At 39.8% G+C, this 22,856-nt stretch overlaps 2 protein-coding genes across 4 annotated transcripts in view; both read left to right on the top strand.

The window, feature by feature from the left end:
• Positions 1-9,180: 9,180 nt before the first annotated feature.
• On the top strand, positions 9,181-11,253 carry selenoe (selenoprotein e). Its single transcript, XM_023265869.3, has 4 exons — positions 9,181-9,344; positions 9,613-9,689; positions 9,975-10,053; positions 10,917-11,253. Exons 1-4 carry the CDS (start codon positions 9,237-9,239, stop codon positions 11,058-11,060), a joined length of 408 nt encoding a protein of 135 aa, XP_023121637.1. The 5' UTR covers positions 9,181-9,236; the 3' UTR covers positions 11,061-11,253.
• Positions 11,254-11,396: 143 nt separating this feature from the next.
• Positions 11,397-22,856, top strand: part of zgc:112294 (transmembrane protein 17A) — a 36,156-nt gene continuing 24,696 nt past the window's right edge. For 2 of the 3 annotated variants that reach the window (XR_008602033.1, XR_008602034.1), the window contains exons 1-4: positions 11,397-11,724; positions 12,295-12,401; positions 13,987-14,100; positions 14,350-14,689. Coding sequence is in view for 1 of the 3 variants with exons in the window: in XM_023265865.3 (XP_023121633.1) it covers positions 11,598-11,724; positions 12,295-12,401; positions 13,987-14,100; positions 14,350-14,670 (669 nt within the window). In the remaining 2 variants the exon portion in view is untranslated. Of the gene's footprint in view, positions 11,725-12,294; positions 12,402-13,986; positions 14,101-14,349; positions 14,690-15,986; positions 21,115-22,856 lie in introns of those variants that run through there. The other variant, XM_023265865.3, reaches the window with a different exon arrangement.

The raw sequence follows: 22,856 nt of genomic DNA, 5'->3' as shown, positions 1-22,856 counted from the left end.
GATCATTTTGACGTTTTATTTGGACATTTACAATCCCCACATTCTGAACATTACCCAGACCAAAATTGAAATGTGTCTCGCACTTTAATTTATGACCTGCTGAAGTAAGCTTTGGTGCTAATTAGTAGGTATCTGCAAGCTAACATGTTTAAATATTATACCTGCTAAACATCAGTATGTAAACACTGCCATTATGAGCAATGCTTTAAGTTAGCAAAGAGCTGCTGGACTGGTTTTAGACTAACTGTTTAGTCTTTAATACAGTTGATTTAGGTATTTCCTGTTTTGGCCCCATTTTGTAACTGTCTGACTCAACTACAGCAACCTTCATGTCTCCGAATTGATTTTTCACTTCCTTCACCAATTGTCACTGAAACCCAGTACTTCAATATCCCCCCCCCCAAAAAATAAAAAAAATCATTACATTTTTCATGTGACAACGGCTTGAAGTCAGATTTATTGCCTGAATAGAGAAGGAATGTTGACACAACTGCCTCCATCTGCCGTCCTCAGCTTGCAGATGGAGAAGATTCTCAGCTGAGCGTACCAACACATGTTCTCTGGCTTTTCATCCTTGACATGTTGTGGGAAAGTCACAGATTGAAAAATGTGCATTGCGTGTCACCACTGTGCAGCATTTCAGGGGTAATCTGTGTTGATTGAGCGTGTGTATGACTTTGCATGGATTTCTGTGCCTGCTGGATGGACTTTAATGGGGGAGACTCGTGATTATGAAACTTGGCTTTTTTTACACTCCCTCTACAGTTAGTTAAGAGGGTTAGCATGCTCGATTTACTGACTTGGTTCTGAATGTTGAAATGTAAATTCACCTTGGCGCCGCAGCACCAAAGTACAAAAATAAGGCAGCTATAGGGGATAAAGCGAAGCCTGGTCAAAGGCTGAGGGTTAAGAGTGTGGGAAGGGGGCTCAGCGACATTACCGCTGCCAGTCTAAACATGACTTTGGAGCTGGGGTGCCCTCCATGTGCCATGTCTGTAGAAACAGCAAGGCTTTAAAAACTGAGGTCCTTATGAGTCAGCCAAAAGCCCTGGACTCAAAAAACCTATTCCAGTCCCTGTGTTTCCATGGAAACAGGAACAGATTGGAACCACATCTGGTAGCCATTTCAGTCCCTGCAAGGAGAGGAAGAAAGAAATTTATGAGTGAGGGGGGAAAAGACATATTTTCTGCAATGCAAAGCAGAAAGAAAGTGGAGTCAAGTTACACATGAAAGTGGTTGAAAATATTAATTCAACCGTGGACTGAGTCAAAAGCAGGTTTTTTTTTTTTTTTTTGTTCAGTGTCCGTGTAGAAGAGTGGACTAAGCTTGTAAGAAGCATTCACTGGAAAGCAATGCACCTTAGCTACATGCAGACAAAGGCAAGGTCTCATGTAGTCATATAAAGGAACTTTCAAAGCAAATCTTGCAGTGTTTGTGAACTTTGCACTAATTATTTCTTTTAAAAAAAACCTCAACATAACAGAGAGTCTGAGGTTTTGATGTTTTTCGAGCTTTTTGTACCACCGTCTGACATACATCTGTGTCTGTTGCAGCACAATTTCCTAAAACTCTGTCATTTCCCTGGCTGATTCATTGCATCAGACATGGCCAGGGGAGATTCGAAAATGCTGTTTTTGTCTCTTACCCCTGTCGACGCGCTGTCTGCGAGAAACGCTGTCTAATTGCAGTCCTTCCTTACACGTTAAATGTTGTTTCTCAGCCCTGTGGAAATGCAGTAACTATGAAATGACATTTACTGGAAATGGAGCCGGTGCTTTTCTTGAGCCAAAACCACGGAGAACTGAGGTCACCGTGCAACCAGAATAGAGGTGGGGGGGGGCAGCAGCACCATCAAATGTGTGTTTATAGATTTCCAGTGACATCGACACACTCTGCGATTTAAGACCGTCATCAAAATAGACCCCCGAAAATGCCTTTGCATTCTGCGCGGAGCTAAAATAGGCAGCCCTTAATGCACAAATTAAAAAGCAAAACCACACAACAAGCCGACCTCCCAAATAGATGCTCAGACGAGCTGATGAAGTGCCGAAACTAGGTCAAAACCGGAGGAGGCCTCAGTTTGGGATGGATAAGCCTATCAGTGTTGTGCCTTAAGTCAACGTATGAGCCTGAAAACTACTATTTACTTTAGTGCAACCCACTTCGCTGCACTCGTGACATCTCAAACCGCTCGGAGCCGAGCCCATGCATCATTATTCTGCCAGTGTTAGGACATGTGGGACTTCTGGAAGACACATAGACACAGTTTTTGTCATGGCGGGTTCTGTAAATGTGGACAGACGAATGAATATGGATAGCCAGAAATGTAATTAAGCCACAGTCTCTTTTTCGCTCCATCCAGATGGAGGATTTTTTTTTCTTCTTCTTTTCTTTCACATGGATGGGTGTGCAAACAGTTGTCTGGGACTTCAAATTGCCCTGGATTTTCCCCCTTTGTCAGCATAATTCCAAAGAACGAGTGTATTAGGGGAGAAGATTTGGATGGCTAATAGAAAGCAGATCAGTCAGATGCTTTTTTTCTTTCCTTTCCATTCTTCTTTTCCTTTCTTCCTTTAAACCCTCTCTCCTTCTCTGTTCTCCGTAGCCTATTTTTCCTTCACCCTCATTCACTCCTTCCTCTCCTCCCCCCCGTCCTTTATTTCCTCACACACCCATCCATCCGCTATCTGTGCAGCAAAGTGGGACTTCAGACTTCATAATGTGGCTTGAGGTTTCAGCTTTCACATAATTCCACAGGCTGACCCAAAGTTTTTTCTTTCTTTTTTCCCCCCTTCATTCTGCTTCTCACTCACTCCATCCTGGAGGAGCAAAAAAGAGAGATATTGGGACGGAAAATGATCACAAGACCCAATGTGTCTGCCCAAACCCAAGGAAAATAAGCAGATGGCTTATGTTTTTATGCAGTGAACCCCAGCTGTCCCGGCAATCAGTCCTGTATGTGACCGACGAACTGTAGCTTACAGCAGCTTTGTTGTTTGAAACTTTCACTCCAATTTTTTTCTCCTCTTTTTTTTTTGCCAAAACCAGTCACAGAAACACATGTTGTTGCAAAGTTACTCACATTTAGCCTGCAGGAACATTTACCCATTTTTCACACCGCATCAGATTTGTGACTCAGGCTGGGTCAGGATTATTGGCACCTTTCTTTAAACCCGCAGACACACTTTGATTAGAGCCTAAAAAGGCAGAAATATTTCCCTGCTTGTACATGGATACAAGGATGTATTTACTATTTGTGATCGCAGCGCAAGAAAATTTTCCATCACCGTGGCTCCGTGCGAGTGTGTGTCCTCACACACTAGTGACATACATATACGTGACCCTCACAGCCTTGTTCTACTTCACAGGACAACACTGGAGTCATTATGGGGAGCCATGTGTTTGTGATTACCCAGGCACAGATTAGAGGGGAGGGGAACAGTGCTTGCTGTCTGCTTGCCCACTGGCTCTTCTGATGTGGCCAACAACTGGACATCCATCAGTGCAAATCTCTCCACCACCCTCACCCGGTTCCCACCTCCACGACAAACCTTTTCCCCCACATCCGCCACGATGCCGCTGCCATCCATCACCTTATTCTGCTCCCCATTTAAATATGCAATTATGGGAATCTTTTGCAGTGAAATTATTCCTGCTTGACCTACATACCATGCCAGAAGCTGTCACTGCCGTATTTTTAAAAATGTGCTCTTGTTGCTAAATCGTAAACACAGTTGTGTGCGGACCAGAGTGTGGTGTTTGTTGTTGCTTCAGCAATGTGATACTTACTTGACCTCCGTGGGGAAAATTCTTTTTTTGAGGTCAGGAGTCAGGGTCAGACACAGAACAGAGGATGAGGAATCACACTGATTTTCTAAATAAGTGCAGTGTGACTGCACTTTGTCACAGCACCCAAACACAGATTGTGAGACTGAATCACTTGACCAGTGGCCAACAAGCTCCCCAAAAGTGCACCAGCAAATTGCTCACATCATCCATCACAAACGTCCTAAAATTGTCAAAACTTTCTTACAAACCCAGAAGTGCTAATCCATGAAATTACAGTTTTGACAGATAATTTGTCAATCAGACGGTGTTGCCAGCACTAATTTCAGGTCTTTTCATTTGCATTTTTTTGCTCAGTGCAGCTTCGGTTTCTGCAGGTAAACATGTTTTTTAAGTGGTCAGTATGATTGCTAATGCACTCAGCTTTTCATCATCCCTTCTAATGAACCAGATGGTGTTTTGGAAACAACAAGGTAAAAGCTGTATCCTTTCAGGATGCGACTTGCATCAGAATACTCAAACGAAAAGAACGCTTAAATATGTGAAGAGCCGCTCACAAGCCAAGACACCAAGTCTGTCCTGAAAGTGGCAAGGCCACTAGACAAGAAGCAAGGAGAGGGAAAGACGAGTGGGAACAAATGAGCTGGGACCAAGTTGAGCCACTAATATGTTACTTCAATCAAGAGTCGTTTATTGCTCAGATAAAAATGTCAGAACAGCTGATTAAGGTGTGAATATTGGAATGGAGAGTCAGTGCCAGCTGTTGGACCCTGATGTGAGATTTACTGCTGGAGGAGGAAGCAGTCAGATCTTTTACTTAGTTCAATATTTTGGGAATTATATGTATAAATTTTTGCCAGTTAGATGAGAAGATTGCCTCATTTGGCGCATCTGTCCATTGCATACGAATCAGCTTGTTAGTTTTGACTAAAAGACTGGAAAGAGAAATGAACAGCTAGCTTAGCTATGTCTGTTGTCACATCCAAATCTTAGGAAGGAAGGAATCCTAATGTCAAACGTCTCCCTAAAATAAGAGTAATATGTTTACAATACATTGAAATTTTCTACATTTTTACAGAAATATTAGGTGCAAAATGCGTCTTCTTGTATAGTGTGTTTGTATGTTTTCCCACTTTTTCTCTGGGCGCTTTGGCTTCCTCCAAAAGTCCAAAAACATGCATGGTGGGTTAATTAGAGATAAGATAAGATAAGAAGTTAAGATACAGTAAATTAAGTTTAGTTGAGCTGAGCTGAGACAAGATAAGAAGTTAAGATATGATAAGATTAGATACGATACATCACGTTGAGTTGAGATAAGATACAAGATACGATGTGTTACATTACGCTACATTACATTACGTTAAGATAAGATACAATATGATACGATAAGTTAAGATAAACTAAGGTAAGAATAGATAAGTTAAGGAAAGATAAGATACAATGAGATTTATTTTTTTATTTATATATATATATATATATATATATATATATATATATATATATATATATATATATATATATATATATATATATATATATCATTAGGAAATCCAGTGTCTAAAAGTTGAATGCAATAGGATATAAATACGATACATTACCGACAATAAAATGAGTTTAAAAAAAGACTAGAATAGAAAGTAAGACCTAATACTGGCAATGATACAGAGCTAGTAGAGTAATATCACACATGATAATGAGATATTGCACATGAAATTGGAATATTGCAAACGAAGCACATTACATTGACATGTTGTACGTGAAAGTAAGTGAAAATGTTCCCCATGTCTCTCTCAGAGTCAGCTGGGATGAGCTCCAGCTTCCCTCCACAGGATGAAGAATGAACAGCTAAAGGATGGATGAATCTTCGGGGTCCTCTTAGGGTTGTTCTATTACTAAACTCTATTTCTATTTTCTCTGCAGGAGGCAGGAGGAACAACTGTGGCACCCAGCGTGTTCCTGGGTTACTTAAGTTTTTGGCTGCAGTCTAATCACTCTCTCTGTTTTCTCCACAGGCATCCCACCTCCTGGTTTGATTAGTTTACTGCTTATGTTTTTGGCCGGCACCTTACAACACATTACTCACTGCACACCACACACCGCTGACTTAACTGCTTTAAACAACTCCATTATGGTAATTAATTTGGTTTAAGCTGATTTTATAAATTAATGTGCTAACTGTTATCCCTGGTGTGTCTCCCTATTGTTATCACATCAGTATCAAATGTGATCAGGGTGTAGAATGGCACTTTTTTATACCATTTGCAGCTGGTAAAGAACAGTTTAACTGCGCTGCCTTAAAGCCATTTAAAAGTAAACTGCTCTCATATGCTACGGCCTTCTTGAGTTGGGTTTTTACCTTTTATTTTCCCATATAAAAATTATTTTATGGATGTTTTGTTTTATTCTGGGTCTACACATTGTATTATGCAAGTATACTGCACCTTTAAACTCAATAAATATGCCATAATCTTAGTAAAACCTGAAACTCTCACACTTTCGCCATCACAGCAAACAAGGTCACTTGGAGCAAAAACCGTCCTCGTCATCCATGACTGTACGATAGCGATCCTCTGCCAAGGCCGGCAGCGTCGCACAGCCTTCTGCGGCCTCCTTGCGTGCAGATAATTGGAGCCACTTATTTTAGGTCGTAGGTTCAAGCTCACCACAAGCTAAATCAAACTCAGCGACGTTCCCATTTACCCCGTGAGCTGTAAATTTGCTTACAGTGGCTGTCACGCATAGACGTTTCCCCTCCCATTTGGCCCGTTTTCATTTCTTAATTTGCTGTAATTTTTACCAATAAACTTGTGTCAAATTGCCCAGTGAAGAAAGCATGATGGCTGGATGAGTGAATGGCTGCAGAAAATAATGTTTTGCATCTTGAACCTGGACCTCCATGAGGTTATGTCCACTTCTCGGACAGTGTACAGTGGAGGACACTCATCGGCATTGTGTTGTTATTGAATGAAGTCCTCCACATGGCCTTCACTTCCTTCAATGCTGCCTCTCTTCTTTCTGAGCAGACTGCAGCGCAGCAGGCAGACAGGCAGCAGGCTTCCCCCCCTGTTGCCCCGAGGCTCCAGACAGATAAGCACACACACATAGATAAAAGTTAAAAACTGGCACAAACTATATTTTGGATCCATCTCCCCCTGCTTATCCTTAAACATACAACTAAACATCAACAGGGGTGCAAATATTTCTCACAAATGATTTTGCACATCACAGGAGAAACGACACACAAACATAACTAGATGGATAGGCAGCATCCGGTGCTTTGGAGAAACAGGAAGTGTGTGTGTCTTTACAACAAGCCCTCTGAAGGAGGCCGGGTTGCAGCGAGGTGTTTCAGCGTTTGATCCCTCGCCAGCTGCAAGTGTTGCAATTTGCGAAAACTCCTACTGGAAAAAGTTGCTCAGTACGAACTTTTTTTGTGAATGTTTTCGTCATTTTGGTTCCTTAAAGCTCCCCTTATAAATGGTTTTCCCTCTGTCAGCAGATTAATAATAACAACAACCCCTTTTTTTCTGGCACGCACCATGTGATGTAAGCTGAAACATGCTGATGGTGAACACATGTGGTATGCATCCACACATATAGACCGAGCAGTCAGCCTCAGTGAGAGCACCCAACCCCCACTGCTCATTGTGTTTTCTCCTTTCACTCTCTCTCATCGTCAACTCTTGTTTTTTAACCTCCAAATCAGCTTTTAAAAATCATTCAGGTCGCAGTTAGATTGTGAGAAAGAGGACTGGAACTTTCAGACGCAAACATACAAACTCCTGCAAGAGAAGCCGGCAAATTTACGACAGCTGCCGAGGGGAGGAAACCCTGTTAAAAAAGAGGCACTGTTTTACTGCCATTTGACACATAATCCCAAACAGTACATGCAGAGCACAGGACTCTGAGCTGCAGTCTGGAAAAGATAGAGACGGCAAGATGGTTTTGCTTCAGCATTCCAGGCAGGAATGGTTTATTTTTGTTGGAAACATAATTGTCTGTGGCTAGGATTTGGAAGTACATTTTACCCGCCAAACTGCCAGGAAGTGTACATGTGGGCGTTACTGCCCTCTTGAGGTGACCTGATGAGTTTGCTTTTCTTTTTTTTTCCACCAACACAGAGCATTTGAGTAAACTTGGAGAGATGTTTTCTTCTTCCAGGGTGTTGACACAGTGCAAATGTGCTACGCTGTCACAAAAAGTCTGATTTCACAGAGAGAGAGCACAATGGAATTACACACAACAGCTCACACAATTACAACACAGCTGTGACAAAGAGAGAAAAAAATGTCGAGGAAGTTAGAAAGACAGAGAATCATGTTTTCAGTCAGAAAAACAACAGTGCAATAGTGAAAACTTTACAAAGATTTTTGGTTGTCAATGCATAACGGGCTGAATTACTCAGAATTAAAGGTTTATTTTGACATTTTAGAAAACATTTAATTACTTACTTGCTGAAAGTTACAAGTGAAAATCACCACGATTCAAATTCAGTTTGTCCATCTTTCATGTACAGTCCGTGGTCGTAGTTGAAGGCAGCTATGCAGTATAATTGCTAATGTTGCTCTCTCACACACACACTATTTTGTTTAATCAATACGCAGACAGTGCAGTAAAACATGATTTTAGGGTTTAGAGGATGGTTCCCCAGACACAAATTAAACCCAGTCCTAGACTAAAACAAAGATTCATTCGTCTTTAGGCGAGGACTAAGCCTAACACAGACTGAGAAATTGAGCTGAAATTGTGTGCATATGGCCTATTTCTGAAAAAGTTCAAGCATAGTCACATGACATGAAAGTGATAATTCATTCTGTATTAATCTATAATCTATGACTATAAGCTGGAGAAGATAGAAATGTTTCCTTCACAACGATAATATGGAAATCATCCTTTGAGAGCCAAAATACTTTCTGACAAGTCAAACAAGTTTCGTGATTACATTATAAAAAGTGACAAATGAGTATAATTGCCAGTTAAATCAACTTTAGCTGAATTTCGGCTGTCAGCACTCAGGAGTATGTGTCTGGCTCTCAGTGGCCATCAAACACCTGCAAGTTTACTGTATGGGAAAAAGCGATAAGAGCGCAGATGTTCTGTGGATTCTGTGGACCCTCAATGACAACTGATGTGGGAGAAACTATAAAGTATAAAACCCCAGGGCCTCTGCATGGCTTTTGGAAAACACAACACAACATAAAGAGCAAGACTGTGGCAAAATAAGAGCATGCATGTAGACTAGTAGGTGAACCGGTGACCCAGTTCTCAGATGGAGAATTTATCATCCAAGAAAGAGAGTGTTAAAGTCCAACACAGGTGGGTGCTGCTCCCCTGTGGGAATGTGTCATGGTTTTGTCCACCCTGAGAAACTCTCCCAGTAGATTAAAGGGTTACATATTGCTGGTTAGATCTTTGCCAAAGCAGACAGAGACACAAATTAGTTGTGAAAATGTGGGCCTTGTTGGTGCTCGCTCTTGCCCTCACTGTTAGGGCATCAGAAACCAGCAACGACACAGCAGTGGAAGAAAAACCTGTCATAGCCAGAGCTAAACTGATGGTGAGTGCAGACAGAAATCTCTCCTCTTTGTTCAGGATGTTGTGATGTGAATGAAACATACTTGACTGGAGGAGAGGGGATGCAGCAATAACATTCAAGGCTCGTATGGGGGAAATGAGTAAGATGAGGGGATAAGTCATGTGCTGTCATGTCAGTTCAGCTGATATGAAACCTATTTCTGGCACCTTTGATCACACAAAGAGCGAAGCATGCACAATGCTGTTTGTCACACTGTTTTAACAACTGCCTGTTGTCATCCCTGCTGCAGGCTCCCAGTGTGGTCGGATGAGGCATAAAGAAGCTGCCTGAGCTCTATCATTTCCTCATGGAGCGATCGGCTTTATAGTATCCTTGTTGCTCTTTTCATGTTTGTTTTTTTGGTGAGACGTGACCCTTCCACAAAAAAGTGCACCTGATTTTCTCATGACCTCTTTTTCAGAAACAGTGTTCCTAGCAAGTTGCCAAGTGCAGTGTCAGCTCTGCAAAAACTCTTCCAAGTTGAAATCATGCAAAGTGGGTCTAAAAATAGCCAAAAAAAGAGAAAGAATAACAGATGGATGTGCCTCATTCTTCACAACATTGCCTACCTGTTGTTTCCCCTTGATCTGCTTCTTTTTCCCAACCGTGTAGCCACAACTTGGAATATGATTCATCGGAGGAGAAGAATCCCCGTCTGATATTCTATAATGAAAAGGACGAGGTTGTAAAGGTGAGATGTGAGTTCAGGGATCTTTTATTCATCTTGCCTTGTGACGGGGCTTATCTGGGGAGTGCCAGAATGTCAAGACAGACTCTTGTAGGGAAGTTTTAAGACTGCTGCATCTGATATCAGATCCTCCGTCTGATACAGAGTCGCACAGAGAGGGTGTGTTTGAAAAGAAATGCTCCGAGTTAAAACAGAAAAAGTATATAAATCAGGCTTTCTGAGAGCTGAGCGGTGTCTCTTTTTGTACTGAGGCAGGATAGATGATATGAATGCTGATATGCATTTGAACGTTTGCATGCAGTGAAATTACGACTTCCTAGTCTTTCTCTACAGAATTTATTTTTTTTTTGTCACTGTGGAAAAGCCTGTTATTGTCATGTGGGACAGAAAAACTCCCCAGTGAGACCAGTAATAATGACTTTCCTTTAGTGCTTTAGTAGATGCACAATGGTACACTTAAAAGCAAACTGCTCTCACATTTTACTGCCTTCTTGAGTTGAGTTTTATCGTGTCTTTCCCCATATAAAGCTTATTATATGAGTGTTTGTGGAAGTTTGTCTTCTGTTTTATTTGGATTTAAATGTTTTCATTTATGGTTTCATGATGTGAGAGTGTAATTGAACTTTAAAATGACTAAAGTATGAAATGTGCAAGATGAAAAATCCAGTGCTGCTAAACCATATTGTCCAAGTCAAGTGAAGTCACCACTATTTATGCAGCTAGAGACGCTGATCCGAGAGGATTTCATATTAGACGCAGCAACTTTTTCTCTTGCAAACACATAATAATGTACACTGCTTCAAAGCCTTTAACCACATGTCCTACATGTCTGTCCTCCTGCGTGTGCTTCCTTCCTGAAACATCAGACTGTTCCCGTGAAGAAAATGAAGGCGGACGAGATCAGCAGCCTGTTGGAGTCTCTGGGTTTCTACAAGAGGTCCCAGAAAGGGGAAGAGGTGCCAGAGGAGTTCCAGCATTTCCCCCTGCCAGCCCCCAGGGACGAGCTGTGATGACACCTTGTGGCCAAACTCTGCTTCTGCACTTCCAGACCTGCATTAATGACGACTGGGGCCCAAAGGCTGGAACAGCAGCCAGGCCCCCCTCTGAGGACTCGCAGGCTGGGTGCAGAGTGCAGGGTGTTGCTCTGTCATTGTGTTTATTTACTAAATTTAAATAAAAATACTATAAAACACTAAAAAAGAAGTGAATCAATGCATTGAAACTGCCTGATTATGCACTCCTTATTTGATTTCGGCAGAGCTTAAATAACTGCTGAATTCACAAAGTGGATGAGCGAGCATCCTAAATGGCCACTAACTGAGTGCCATGCCGCTGTTTGGGCCTTAATCCTCAGCCCGCCTCCTTCACAATAATCTGATTAGCCGTAGTGTCAGCCAGTGTGCAACTTTGTGGGTCCATTTGCTTCTCCATGTGTGCATTTGTGTGACGGCGAGGATTAGCAGGAGACACTGAAACACAAACACACTTTTGGACTGTTACACTTCTCTAATTCCTTGGCTCGGTCATGGTCAGCGGCTCTACCCACAATGCCTGTGTTTTACTCTCCTGTGCCCGAGAACCTGCAGATGGGTCTGGCCTACATGGGAGGATCAGTGTTCACCAACAACAGGACGGCAGACAGCGACTTCACCAGGGAGCAGGAGGATGCATCTGGTCAGTCTGGCTGCTTAAAGCCATAGTGTAGTGTTTCTGCTATCAATTTTAATATTGTATAGCAAGAACATAGACTGCATTTTTACAGTTACGTAAACAAGTACAGTGTATATTTTCATGTAAATCGCCAGTTTACATGCTATCTTTGTAAGTTAGGTTCAATCTGAGATCTGTTTTGCTTTTGTCAGTGCAGGTTGTTTGTCATTTAGTCAAAATCCATCATATATTTGCCCCTCTAAAGCTGATACTTGATGCTGAACACTGACATTCACTAAATGTAGTTGCATTTCCAATTACTAGTTGGCTACACGAGAGTTTAACTCAGTTTTTATGAGGCAATATTTGGTGGATCTCCTTTTGTACATTCAAAAAAAGGATAATTTATGCAAACAAGTGTTAGTTATTTTTAATTTAGACCACTTTTTTGGACATCTGTTGCAACTTACAACACTAAAATTTCTTCCTGTGTTGATCAAAATGTTATGTTATATTATAATATATGTTTGTTGTACATAATAACTACTAATAGTGTTAATTATAAGTTCTTGTCTATTGCTATTTGTCTTCCAGTGGTCAACGAGTTGGTGTCTCACCTTCCCCTTCAGATGCTTCTATACTTCAACATGTTTTATTTTCCCTGTTGGTGGTTCTCTGCCGTGTTCATGTTGGAAGTAAAGGTTAGTTTTGTCATAGAAATGTGACTCAGAGCACAAACTTAAGAGTAATGTTTTTAAAAGCAGAGAAATATGAAGTCAAATCACTGAGATAAATAAATCATGCTGAGGAAATATTTCTGCAAACTAGATCATTATGTTTTTTTGGTTGATTTCTCATCAGTTCAAAGTAAGAGACAATGTAGGGTGTTTTTTGAGTTTTAGTGTTCTTATTTAAAATAAAAGCACCAAGAATTGTAAACATCTCGAAGACCCAAAAAGTGAATTTCCATGAGTACAATCAAATTAGATTTTTACTGCACTCAAAGGCTTTGCTCATGTGGGGGAAAAAAGTATTTAATGAGGATCTCTTTTGTATTCATAAGTAGCAGAAACTGTTAAACTAAATCCGCTTATTAAATCCACTGTGCCAAAATGGAAAACTTGTGACTTTGGCTCCATCTAGTGGTTTAATCAGAAAATACACTGTTGTAACCTCAGATGTGGTCAGGAACATGTTTAGTAGATTGCACCACTTTCTCTTCTTATTGTGAAAGAAAAGTTGTTTCTTCGGAATAATTTGAAAGCCTTCATGTGCAGAATTATACAGGGTTCAGAAATAAAGGTTTAAAATCATAATTTAGTTTTCTGTGCTTTAAATAAGCCAGCATGTTTATTTATATGACACCTTATCATACACAAATTATTTAAAGTGATTTACATGCAAATTAAAAATAAATGAATAAAACAAAACATGTAAACAAAATGCAGGTCAATGCATTAAATTATTCAAGGATTTATTTTGATTACGTTTTTGATTTAAACTACAATACTATATTGTATTTTTTGGTAAGGACTACTATATATTTCATTGACAAGAGATAGCCTTCTAAAACTATATTTGTGAGATATTTGCAAGTTATCAAATCAATCAAATCTCACATTGAAGAAGTGATAAAGAGTTTAATGTAATTTTAATAAGTTGGATAAAGTGCACACAGATTTATAGAATAGTTGAAACTGATTGACTTAAATGTTTTAAAGACTCATTAGAAAAAATAAAAGCATGTAAAAGGTAAAGTGTACAATAAAACTGAAAATAAAATGATAAATAAAGATGCACAACTATATATTTTACTGACAAGAGAGAACTTTTCCGAAACAAATTAGTTTTCTGGAATTTGCAAGATATGAAATCTTGTCAATCTCATACAGACATGTTGGATAAAGTACACAATGATTTATAGAATTATTAAAACTGACTGATTAAAGCAGCTTAATAAGACAAGACACATATAAAAGCATATAAGATAAATATAAAGTTATCAGTAAGCTGATAAATATAGACACACAACTGTATGTGTTATTGACAAGAAACAGCTTTTAATGTTTGTTTTCTGAAATCTCATACAGACAAGTTGGATAAAGTGCACACAGATGCATTTAATAATTAAAACTGATTGACTCAAAAAAAATAAGGAAAAAAACAGCATTTAAGAAATAAAGTATGCAAGAAAACTGAAAACAAATAGATCAAAATTAAGTGAATGAAAGTGTAGATGTGAGGTTATCTCCACGTCCTGACAGTCCATCTCTGCTCTGTCTCCAGTTCTACCATCTGGCCGGTTACTACCAGGCTCTGCTCATCACCGGGATGATCCTCCTCACACTCATTGAAGTGGTCCGACTCTATCTGGGCTACATTGGCAACCTTAAAGAAAAGGTAATTCAAACTCGCATCCGCTTTGAACTGCCAACACAAAGCTCTTCTGTGAACTCTGAACAGCACAGAGGAGGAAATGGCTGCTTAAATATTCCACCAGCTCTTGGCCACGACGCTCTGTTTTGCTACTGTGTGTGTTTCTGTTCTTTCATGTGGATACAACCCAAGCACTTGATGCCTGACAGATCTATCTTTGCATCACCTCTGCGCACCAACCCAGAGTCTCTCCCTTTTCCTTTCTGTCATCAGGTGCCAGAGCTGGCAGCCTTCTGGCTCCTGTCTTTCATGTTCCAGCTGCCGGTGCTGCTGTTCTTCCTGACCGATGAAGGAATTATCATCCTGCCTCTGGAGAGGGCCGTCCACTCCGTCTACCTCCTCTTCCTCCTCGCCCAGATCCTGGCCTCCTTCTTGGCGCTCAGGACCATGACCCGAAAGCTCACCTTGCTCTTCTATCTGCGCCAGTTTGGAAAGGTGGAGGGCTTCCGGCACACGGGGATGAGCCCAGTTTACGGCATTCCCTACCACCGCAGTGTGCTGCCGGTGTCACCCAGCCAGGATATGTTCCATTGAAGTAAACATCCATCCTCAGGTAACCTTTATGTGCCTATGAGGCCTTTTTGTCCTTTTAATTTTAGATTTTTAGATCATTGTGGCCGTGTTCATGCAATTGGTAAAAAGAAGTCTTGTCCTCAGCCCCCATAACATAAAGCAGAAATAATACACTGTGCAAAAAAATGCAAAGAAGTTACACTCAGGACCTTAAAGACAAAAATGTCCCCCAAACATGATCACATATTACAGATTCAGGAAGCTCTGCATTCTGGTCTTTTGAGGTCACCGCTGTGCACAATTGTCCAACATCTTCTCCGTATGACTTCTGATGTGCTTTAATATGACAGGTCTTTAGAAACACATCCTGACATTTGCTGTCGATGTTTAAAAAAGATGAAGAACATCACTTTAGCCCCTCTCTGAATGTCAAAAAATGATGCCGTGCCAGCCAAACTGTCATGGAGTGACACGACTTTCCGAAGGGAATAGAGGAAAAATACACCATCAAACAATGATCCCGGATCAGAAATACGCGGCAGAACATCGCCTGAAGCTGCTTTTATAAAACAGTGTTAAAGGGTTTTTTGTTTTTTTACTGCTTTAATGATGATGGATGATGAAGTGTTGGTAGAATAGAATTGTTGTGCTAAGGTAGATTCAATTTCTTTTCTTCTTCTTCTTTTTTTTTTTTTAATTTTTGCCCTGAAGACAAGATTAGTGTTTCACTGGTATAGAGCAACCTGTTTGTTTATTTCTGGAAGATGCGAACATTTCTCTCCAATTTAACTTCACGTCATTCCTACAGTATATAACACTAACCTTAAGGTGTGATAAGTGAGAATCTAATTCCATAAAGCTTGTGTAGTGACAGAATTGAAACCAAACTGCAGTGGAGCTGTGTTGAATATTTATGACCACACTGTGGCAGTCAGTGACCAAGAGAAAGATGGGAGCGTCTGACAGTGCTGCAAAGCCCAATGAGAATAGATTATCATGCAGCACATGTCCTGATCAGGAAACCCTCTGGCAAAGGAATAAAGGTTAGGCCTGTCCACAGATGAACATGATTTATAGTTTGATAATCTATAACTCTCGGTTGAGTTCACGTGAAAATCGATTTCATAGTTTGTTGTCTACACCTCTGTTTTCTCTCCTCCCTTTGCTTGAATATAAAATGTTGTCGCTGCAGCTTACAGACAGCATTCTGTGCTTCATTAGTGATTTGTTTGTGAGAAATTATTTAGAGTGCTGCAGTAAATAGTCAACAAGCCGGCTATGTGAGAGACACAGTTTCTGTGATACAACATGCTTATTCTGCTCTACTTTACATTCAGGAAACAACAAGCTGCAGTGGCTGCTGCACTGGAGAACAGAAAAGGGAAAAACATTCAGCGTGGGGGACAGGACTCATGCTTTCCATTTCATGTAGAAGCAGATGCTGAGGAGATAAACACAACATCTCATATTGCTGCAGAAAAGAGACTTGGAAAAATAGTTTTCTTATTTTCTGAAGACGTGAAAAAACTGCAATTGTTGGAACAAGTGTATCTTGGTCTAACAAGCAAAGTAGCACCACAACACATGAAAGGTCTGATCAAACTGCATTTAAATCTCCCTTTAAAGAAAGCATTTTATTTTATCCGTGTGATATTGTAGAGTGTAAGAAGTAGCTGTCAGTACTGACCATAGAGCAGCTTGGTTTGGTGGAATAGCACAATGACAAAATGACAGAAACCAGAGCTGAGATAACACGAGGAAAACTGTGTATCTGGAGTTCTTAATATTAGGTGCTGTGTTATTGTATAAGACGAAAACAGCAGCAATGACTCACCACACATTCAAGTAGAAGGAGAATAATGTCCATGACAAATATGCAGATACACACTTTACATGCAGGTAACAGATCTTCACATTGATACATATTAAAGTTGTGCCTGTTCGTATATCTACACATGTACACACACATTTACATATATGCTACCGTTCAAAAGTTTGGGGTCACCCAGACAATTTCATGTTTTCCATGAAAAATCCCACTTTTATCCATGTGCTAACATAACTGCACAAGGGTTTTCTAATCATCAATGAGCCTTTCAACACCATTAGCTAACACAATGTAGCATTAGAACACAGGAGTGATGGTTGCTGGAAATGTTCCTCTGTACCTCTATGGAGATATTCCATTAAAAATCAGCTGTTTCCAGCTACAATAGTCATTTACCACATTAACAATGTCTACACTGGAGTTATTATTCATTTAATGTTATCTTCACTGGAAAAAAAATGCTTTTCTTTCAAAAACAAGGATCTTTCTAAGAGACCCCAAACTTCTGAACATCCTTCAACCAGATACAGACATCTAACCGTCTTTTAACTATGCTGTCAAAACTGTACACTGCTGCTCATATTTTGAACATTTGTTTATCAAATAAAGGTGAAATATGAAATTTGACAGCAACAGATATAGAGTTAGAAGAATCAGAGAGATATAAGACATTGTGGTTATGTTGCAGACATCTACCAGACAATCAAGATGCATCAAAAGTGATATACAGACAGGTGATAAGTTAAAGGAAAAAACAACATAAAGTGTGTTGGTAATGTTTTGGACCATCTTGTATCATCAGAGAAACTTCATAGTTCCTTGGTATTGATTCTCCAAGTTTCTGGAACTCGACTGGCAGTATAGAACACTATTTTGCCAAAAGATACTCCCTCATTTGCGGCTAATTTACGACACCACTTATCAAACACTTTTAACACAGTGATAAGATCTCTCATCAGGAAGTTTCACCATCGTTAACATCTGGCAGCTCTATCACCAGGATCACTGTCGTTGTTGGTGGACCTCCTGGTTTCACAACAATTCACACCTTGAGTCATGTGAGTCCTGGGTCATTAATGGACCATTAGCCATGTGAGCTGGAGTGACTATAAATTCTGTAACTCCCCATCAGTCACTTAGAACTGAAGAAGCCTCTTTGGTGAGAGGTGAAACATCTTCAAGAGCCTACAAGAGAAGTCCAGCTGATTTCTACTGAAGCTCTGACGATTTTCATGACCTGGATGACTGAGAATCTACACATGTATGTTGCCTCGTTTGGTGTTTTTTGAGCTTTTGGTCCAAAATCCGTTTGAGATGTTCAGTTGGGTTGAGATCTGGTGACTGTGAAGGCCACAGCATATGATTCACATCATTTTCATTTAAACATTTAGTGACCCCACATGCCCTATGTATGGGGGCGTCCTGGAAGAATTTTTTCAGGATAGGAAAGATGTGATCACTCAGAACAACTTTGTTTTTATTTGCAGTGGTCCATTCCTCTAAGTCTTATAGGAATAGGCCACTGCAAAAAAAATTAAAAATACAGTTAGTATGTATAGTGAAATTGCATCATGGCAGAAAAATGCCTCCTACAGCACTACAAAGCCACTAAATTCCTTCACTGTATACTTCAGGAGTTCAGGTTTTGTCTTAAATTTGTCACCTTTTTGTAGAAGTTGCGTGAAGAGCAGATGTAGGGGTTGATCAGTGTTATTTATCAGGAATAGAACTTATATATATCATCATAAGAGCATAAATAGAACTTGGAAATATCATTTAGGTTTATCTGGAAGTTGTAACATATTCATTTAAGGGTGGGTGCTTTATTATTCAGTCATTTCCAATTGTATTTGGTTGTTTCTTTTGTCCCCTCTTTGTGGCTTCTTGTCTTGTTATTCACCTGATCTTCTTCACCTGGCTCTCCAGCTGCACCTTGTCATCCCTTAGCTCCTCCCAGCTTATATGTAGAGATTTCAGATTTGCTGCTTTCCAAATTGTTTGTCTGTCTGTTGATTCTGTGTCTGTGGCCATCACTTCCAGAATTACCATCTCAAACTATATATCACGTGGAAACATCTAAACAAAAAACTTTGGTGCTTCAATGTTAAGGGAAAAAAACCTCTGAGGCCCAAAAATCAAACGAGACAATCATTTAGTAGGAGCTGCTCTGGCATCTCTGCTGCTTTTTGAATCAGCTCTGATATTAATGAAAATCTACTTCATTGCTTTACGCGCCATTAAAATTTAATTTCTAGGACAAAGCAGGAAGAATACCAATCGACTGTCTTTGACTGTAGTCTGAGTGCAAAATGAGCTGGAGCTGTCTCTTTGCAGCCACCGTTGAAATCAAGTGATGTGCTTGTAGAAGAGTCACTTCCAATGTGTTTATCCTCTTTAAGTAAAGCCAAAGAGAAAACTAATTTTTACAGAAGAGGCGAGTCTGGCGTACCACTATGAAAAACACGAACATCAGCTGGAATAAATCCAAATTTTATTGACGTATTGATCTGTTTAAATTCTCTAAACTGAAGGGTTTGAAAGGCGTGTTAGTTTTTGAAAAAATGCCAAAATGATACCAGTTACCACAGCCAGAAATGGTGAAAACAGAAACTAATCGTGTGTGATGTGTTGTTCTGTCAGGAAAATTAACCAAATCTAAGCCTCAAATTCTGATAGTTCATCAAAATCACTTTATCGCACGTTTCTTTAAAAAAAAAAAAAATCACCAAACATAAATAATTTGTACTAGGCAGATGCTGTAAAAAAGGCAAAATTTGGTCCCTTCTGTGCAATGAATAAGCCATTTGTGACTGAAATATGATTAACAACCACATGACAAAAATTCAGGGAGTATTCAGATGAACTGCAGGATGTGTTTACACCAAGTAGGTAGGAGACATGTAAATAAATTAGAGAGATTAAGAGGTATATAATGCATACTTGAGGCATAAAATCCATGCACCATGGCTCAAAAATGGTACAACGAGGAACAAGTTGTTGGATGACACATTCAGCATGGTGAAACATCTTTCTAGAGCTGGTGGGCATGGATAGTTTAGAAAAGAGGTAGCAGAAATGTAAATAATTAAAAATCTACTAATAATATTAAGTGGAGCTTTGATTTTTAATTTTTTTTCCCGGTATTTGTAAAACCTTTGAACATTTGGAAAACTGCTGCACAATTCGATTTAATTTTTCCTTGATGTTTGTGACATAAATAATCAGTGAATTCAAGTTTTCTTTCTTTCTTTTTTCATGATTTGTGGCATCTTAGTACACATAAGACATTTTTAAGTTCTCTCTACTTCTAGTCATGGTTGTGCTGGTTCCATAGAGGTGCAGTAAACATGTGAACACGGAAATGTCCAGAAACTGCTTGGGGTTCAGAGAGTTAGATCATTCCTGAGCATTTATCAATATATCGCCTGTGCTTTCCTCAAACCAACATCCATAGCCTTCAACACATTGATCAAAACAGCCCTTTTCTCCATCTTTATTCTAAACGCACTCTCCGGACAGTACTGTATGTTCACACATTCGTCTTTTTAATATATTCAGCTATAATAAGCATAAACTGTATTAGGTGCTGGAGAGGCAGATTAACCAGCTGGTGGTTAGGGGGAAAAGAAATATAAATTCCCCCTGGAGACATAGCGTTCACATCTGAAGCAGCTCCTTGCACCTTTTCCCTCATCAAATTGCCTTTCCTTGTGGTGAACAATAGCCTTGGATAGTCTGGGTACATAATAGTCTGTCTCTCGAAACATACTGTTTGATTCATGTGTTCTTATGCTTTTGCTGCTCCTGGTCAAGTTTTCCCATCTTGTGGCAGCGTAGCTCAACATCCGCCGAGCTTTAGTGAGTCTGTCATCACCTTAATGATGATTGGGTACAGCTCAGAGATAATCACCAAATATGACGGACGAGTTTATGCTAAGCACTGGCGGGAAGCAATATCCAAGACATGACAGGGACATCCTCGCGACTTATTTCAGCAATCCCTCCCGGCAGAGAGCTCGGTCCTGCCAAGATGGTTGAAGAAGGTGGTTAAGCGATGAGCCTCACAAACTATTGTGGTTCAGCTTCAGTCATAAACTGCACTGATAAGTTGAGAATAGGTTTACTGCAGAAAAACATGTTATTTTGGAATTTTGTTTGTGCAAATCCCATTGAAAATTGGGGAGAAAAACAATGAATTGATCCTACTCATAAGGATTGCCTTAAAGCCATCTGTGAGCCACACATGTGATTCATTTCTTCACGTGTACGCTAATTCAAACCCACATACACCATCCTGCTGCTGTAAATAGAATCAAATTTGTGGCTGAAAATCATCCTCCAAACTGCACTAACTACATCTGTTTGCATAATATTTGCTAAAAACTACAATTCCTAGCCATATTAGGAAAATTAGCCTTTTTTAAAAACAGGTGTTCTTTAGTTCTGAGACACTAAACTACTGACAAATGACTCCCTATAAAAGCTGTTAAAAGCAAGATCTACAGTCAAGCCCGAAATTATTTGTACTCCTAGCAAATTTTAACTTAAAGGTATTTTTAAAAGGAAATGAAAGCTGAGAATGTTTTTTTTTTTTACACAATAGTGCCTCTTGTGTATCATCTTATTATCTTTTGGGAAACACCTGTGTCATTTCCAATCAAAAAAAAAAAAAACTTGCTGGTTGAATAAAAGTAACTTTAAGTCAAAATTTGCTAGGGGTATGAATAATTTCGGGCTTGACTGTAGCTACTCTGTTGTGGCAGCTTTTTCAAACACAGAAGAAGACCTCAAATATATTGAAATTTGAAAAAATGAAAGTAAAGCACTGTTTCTTTTACCTACTCTACTTGCAATTAAAATGAATCAACCCTGTGTAAGATGTGAGGGCTTACACATACAATGTCTTTCTTCTAAAAACATATTATCTTATGCAACCACTGTTCAATACTGCCATCATTTTACAGACTAAGTGAGGATGTTAGGCTATGAAATTGTTGCTGTTAAACTTTTGTGAACTTCATAACAACTCTGAATTAGCTTCGGTTGTTTCACAGAAATGCCACCCTTGCAGGTTTTCAGGCTGAGCAGCAAACATGCCAAATATAAAGGAGCTGTCTCAAAGGAAAAGGAAAATTGATTTAATTGTAGAAGAAAGAGAAACATTTCTCCAAGGGAAATCAAACATTTGAAAACCGCAAATGGGGGGTGGGAGTGGGGACGTATTTCTGCCAAAGATTTGCAGTTGGACCCAATGAAGGCAGGAACAAAAGTATGAACACAGAAAGACTTCATGCCCAGAAACCTTGCTGCACTAAGTTATTGACCAAAAAGCACATGAAAGTCAGTGTAGAAAAACGTGTGCCAGCATGTGGAGCTCTGGGAGTCGGTTGTATGGAGTGTTGAGACCGAATTGGAAGCAGTGGTGTGTTTGGTGTTAGAATTGGTGGAGCCTCCAAGCCAAGAAGAACATCATCAAAAAGTGGAGGCAGCTCGGTCTTGTTGTGGGGGCGTTTTGCTGCTGCAGGAACTGATGAATTTCACAGTGTGACTGGCATCTGAAAATCCACTTTATTGTGTGTTTGGTGGTTGTTTGGACGTGCAAATTAAAAGCTGGTGATGAATATGAAAAAGTTTACTTCTGCCATCTCTCCAGCTTCCCTACAACTAGTTAATCTCCCAGCTTCATAAGCCAGTCAGAATTTGACCAGGTGATCCAGGCCTGCTGCTTCCAGGTGACTGGCAGTTCAACAGGTTTATTGACTCTCTACAGCTGCTTCTGCAAACTCTAAAAGGTCTCGGCTATAAGCAAAACACACTAAACTTTCTGTTGTTGACTGTAAGAGTGAACACAAGAGTCTTCATGCACTCCCAGCATCTGGGGAACTGAAGACTTGGTAGATTACTTTCATTATTGATGTTGGTGTCACCACAATAGGAAAATCTTTAGTGTTACCTTGTTGTGCAGCTAATGTGGCTAACATCACCATTAGCTTTAATCATATCCAAAGACATTGGAAGGGACATTCAGAGATGGCGGAAAAATTTAACACTAAGTTGAAACCAATAAACAAGGACTGGGTGGGTTACTGTGTTTTCCTGTGCCCTAAACTCAGACTTTCGGTTCACCATAACTCACCAACCCTCTAATCTTATTTCATAGTACAGCCCTCTGCTCCCTGTGCTCACATATATTGTATTTAAATACGCCCAAATTCCCATAAAGCTGCTCTCATTTACATTTGCATTTTGAATAAATTTTTTTCATCACTAGAATGTTTTTCAGTCTAAAGGGTCAGAAGAATTTTGATTGCAGCTACAGTTAATCCTAAAATTATTCACATAAATGCCAAATGGTGATTTAGAGAAAGTTTTGTTTTGA

This window comes from Amphiprion ocellaris, chromosome 6 (assembly GCF_022539595.1).
Source record: "Amphiprion ocellaris isolate individual 3 ecotype Okinawa chromosome 6, ASM2253959v1, whole genome shotgun sequence".
Lineage (NCBI taxonomy): Eukaryota > Metazoa > Chordata > Actinopteri > Pomacentridae > Amphiprion > Amphiprion ocellaris.
Note: the sequence above shows the minus strand (reverse complement) of the source record. Positions and strands in the feature narration are given on the sequence as shown.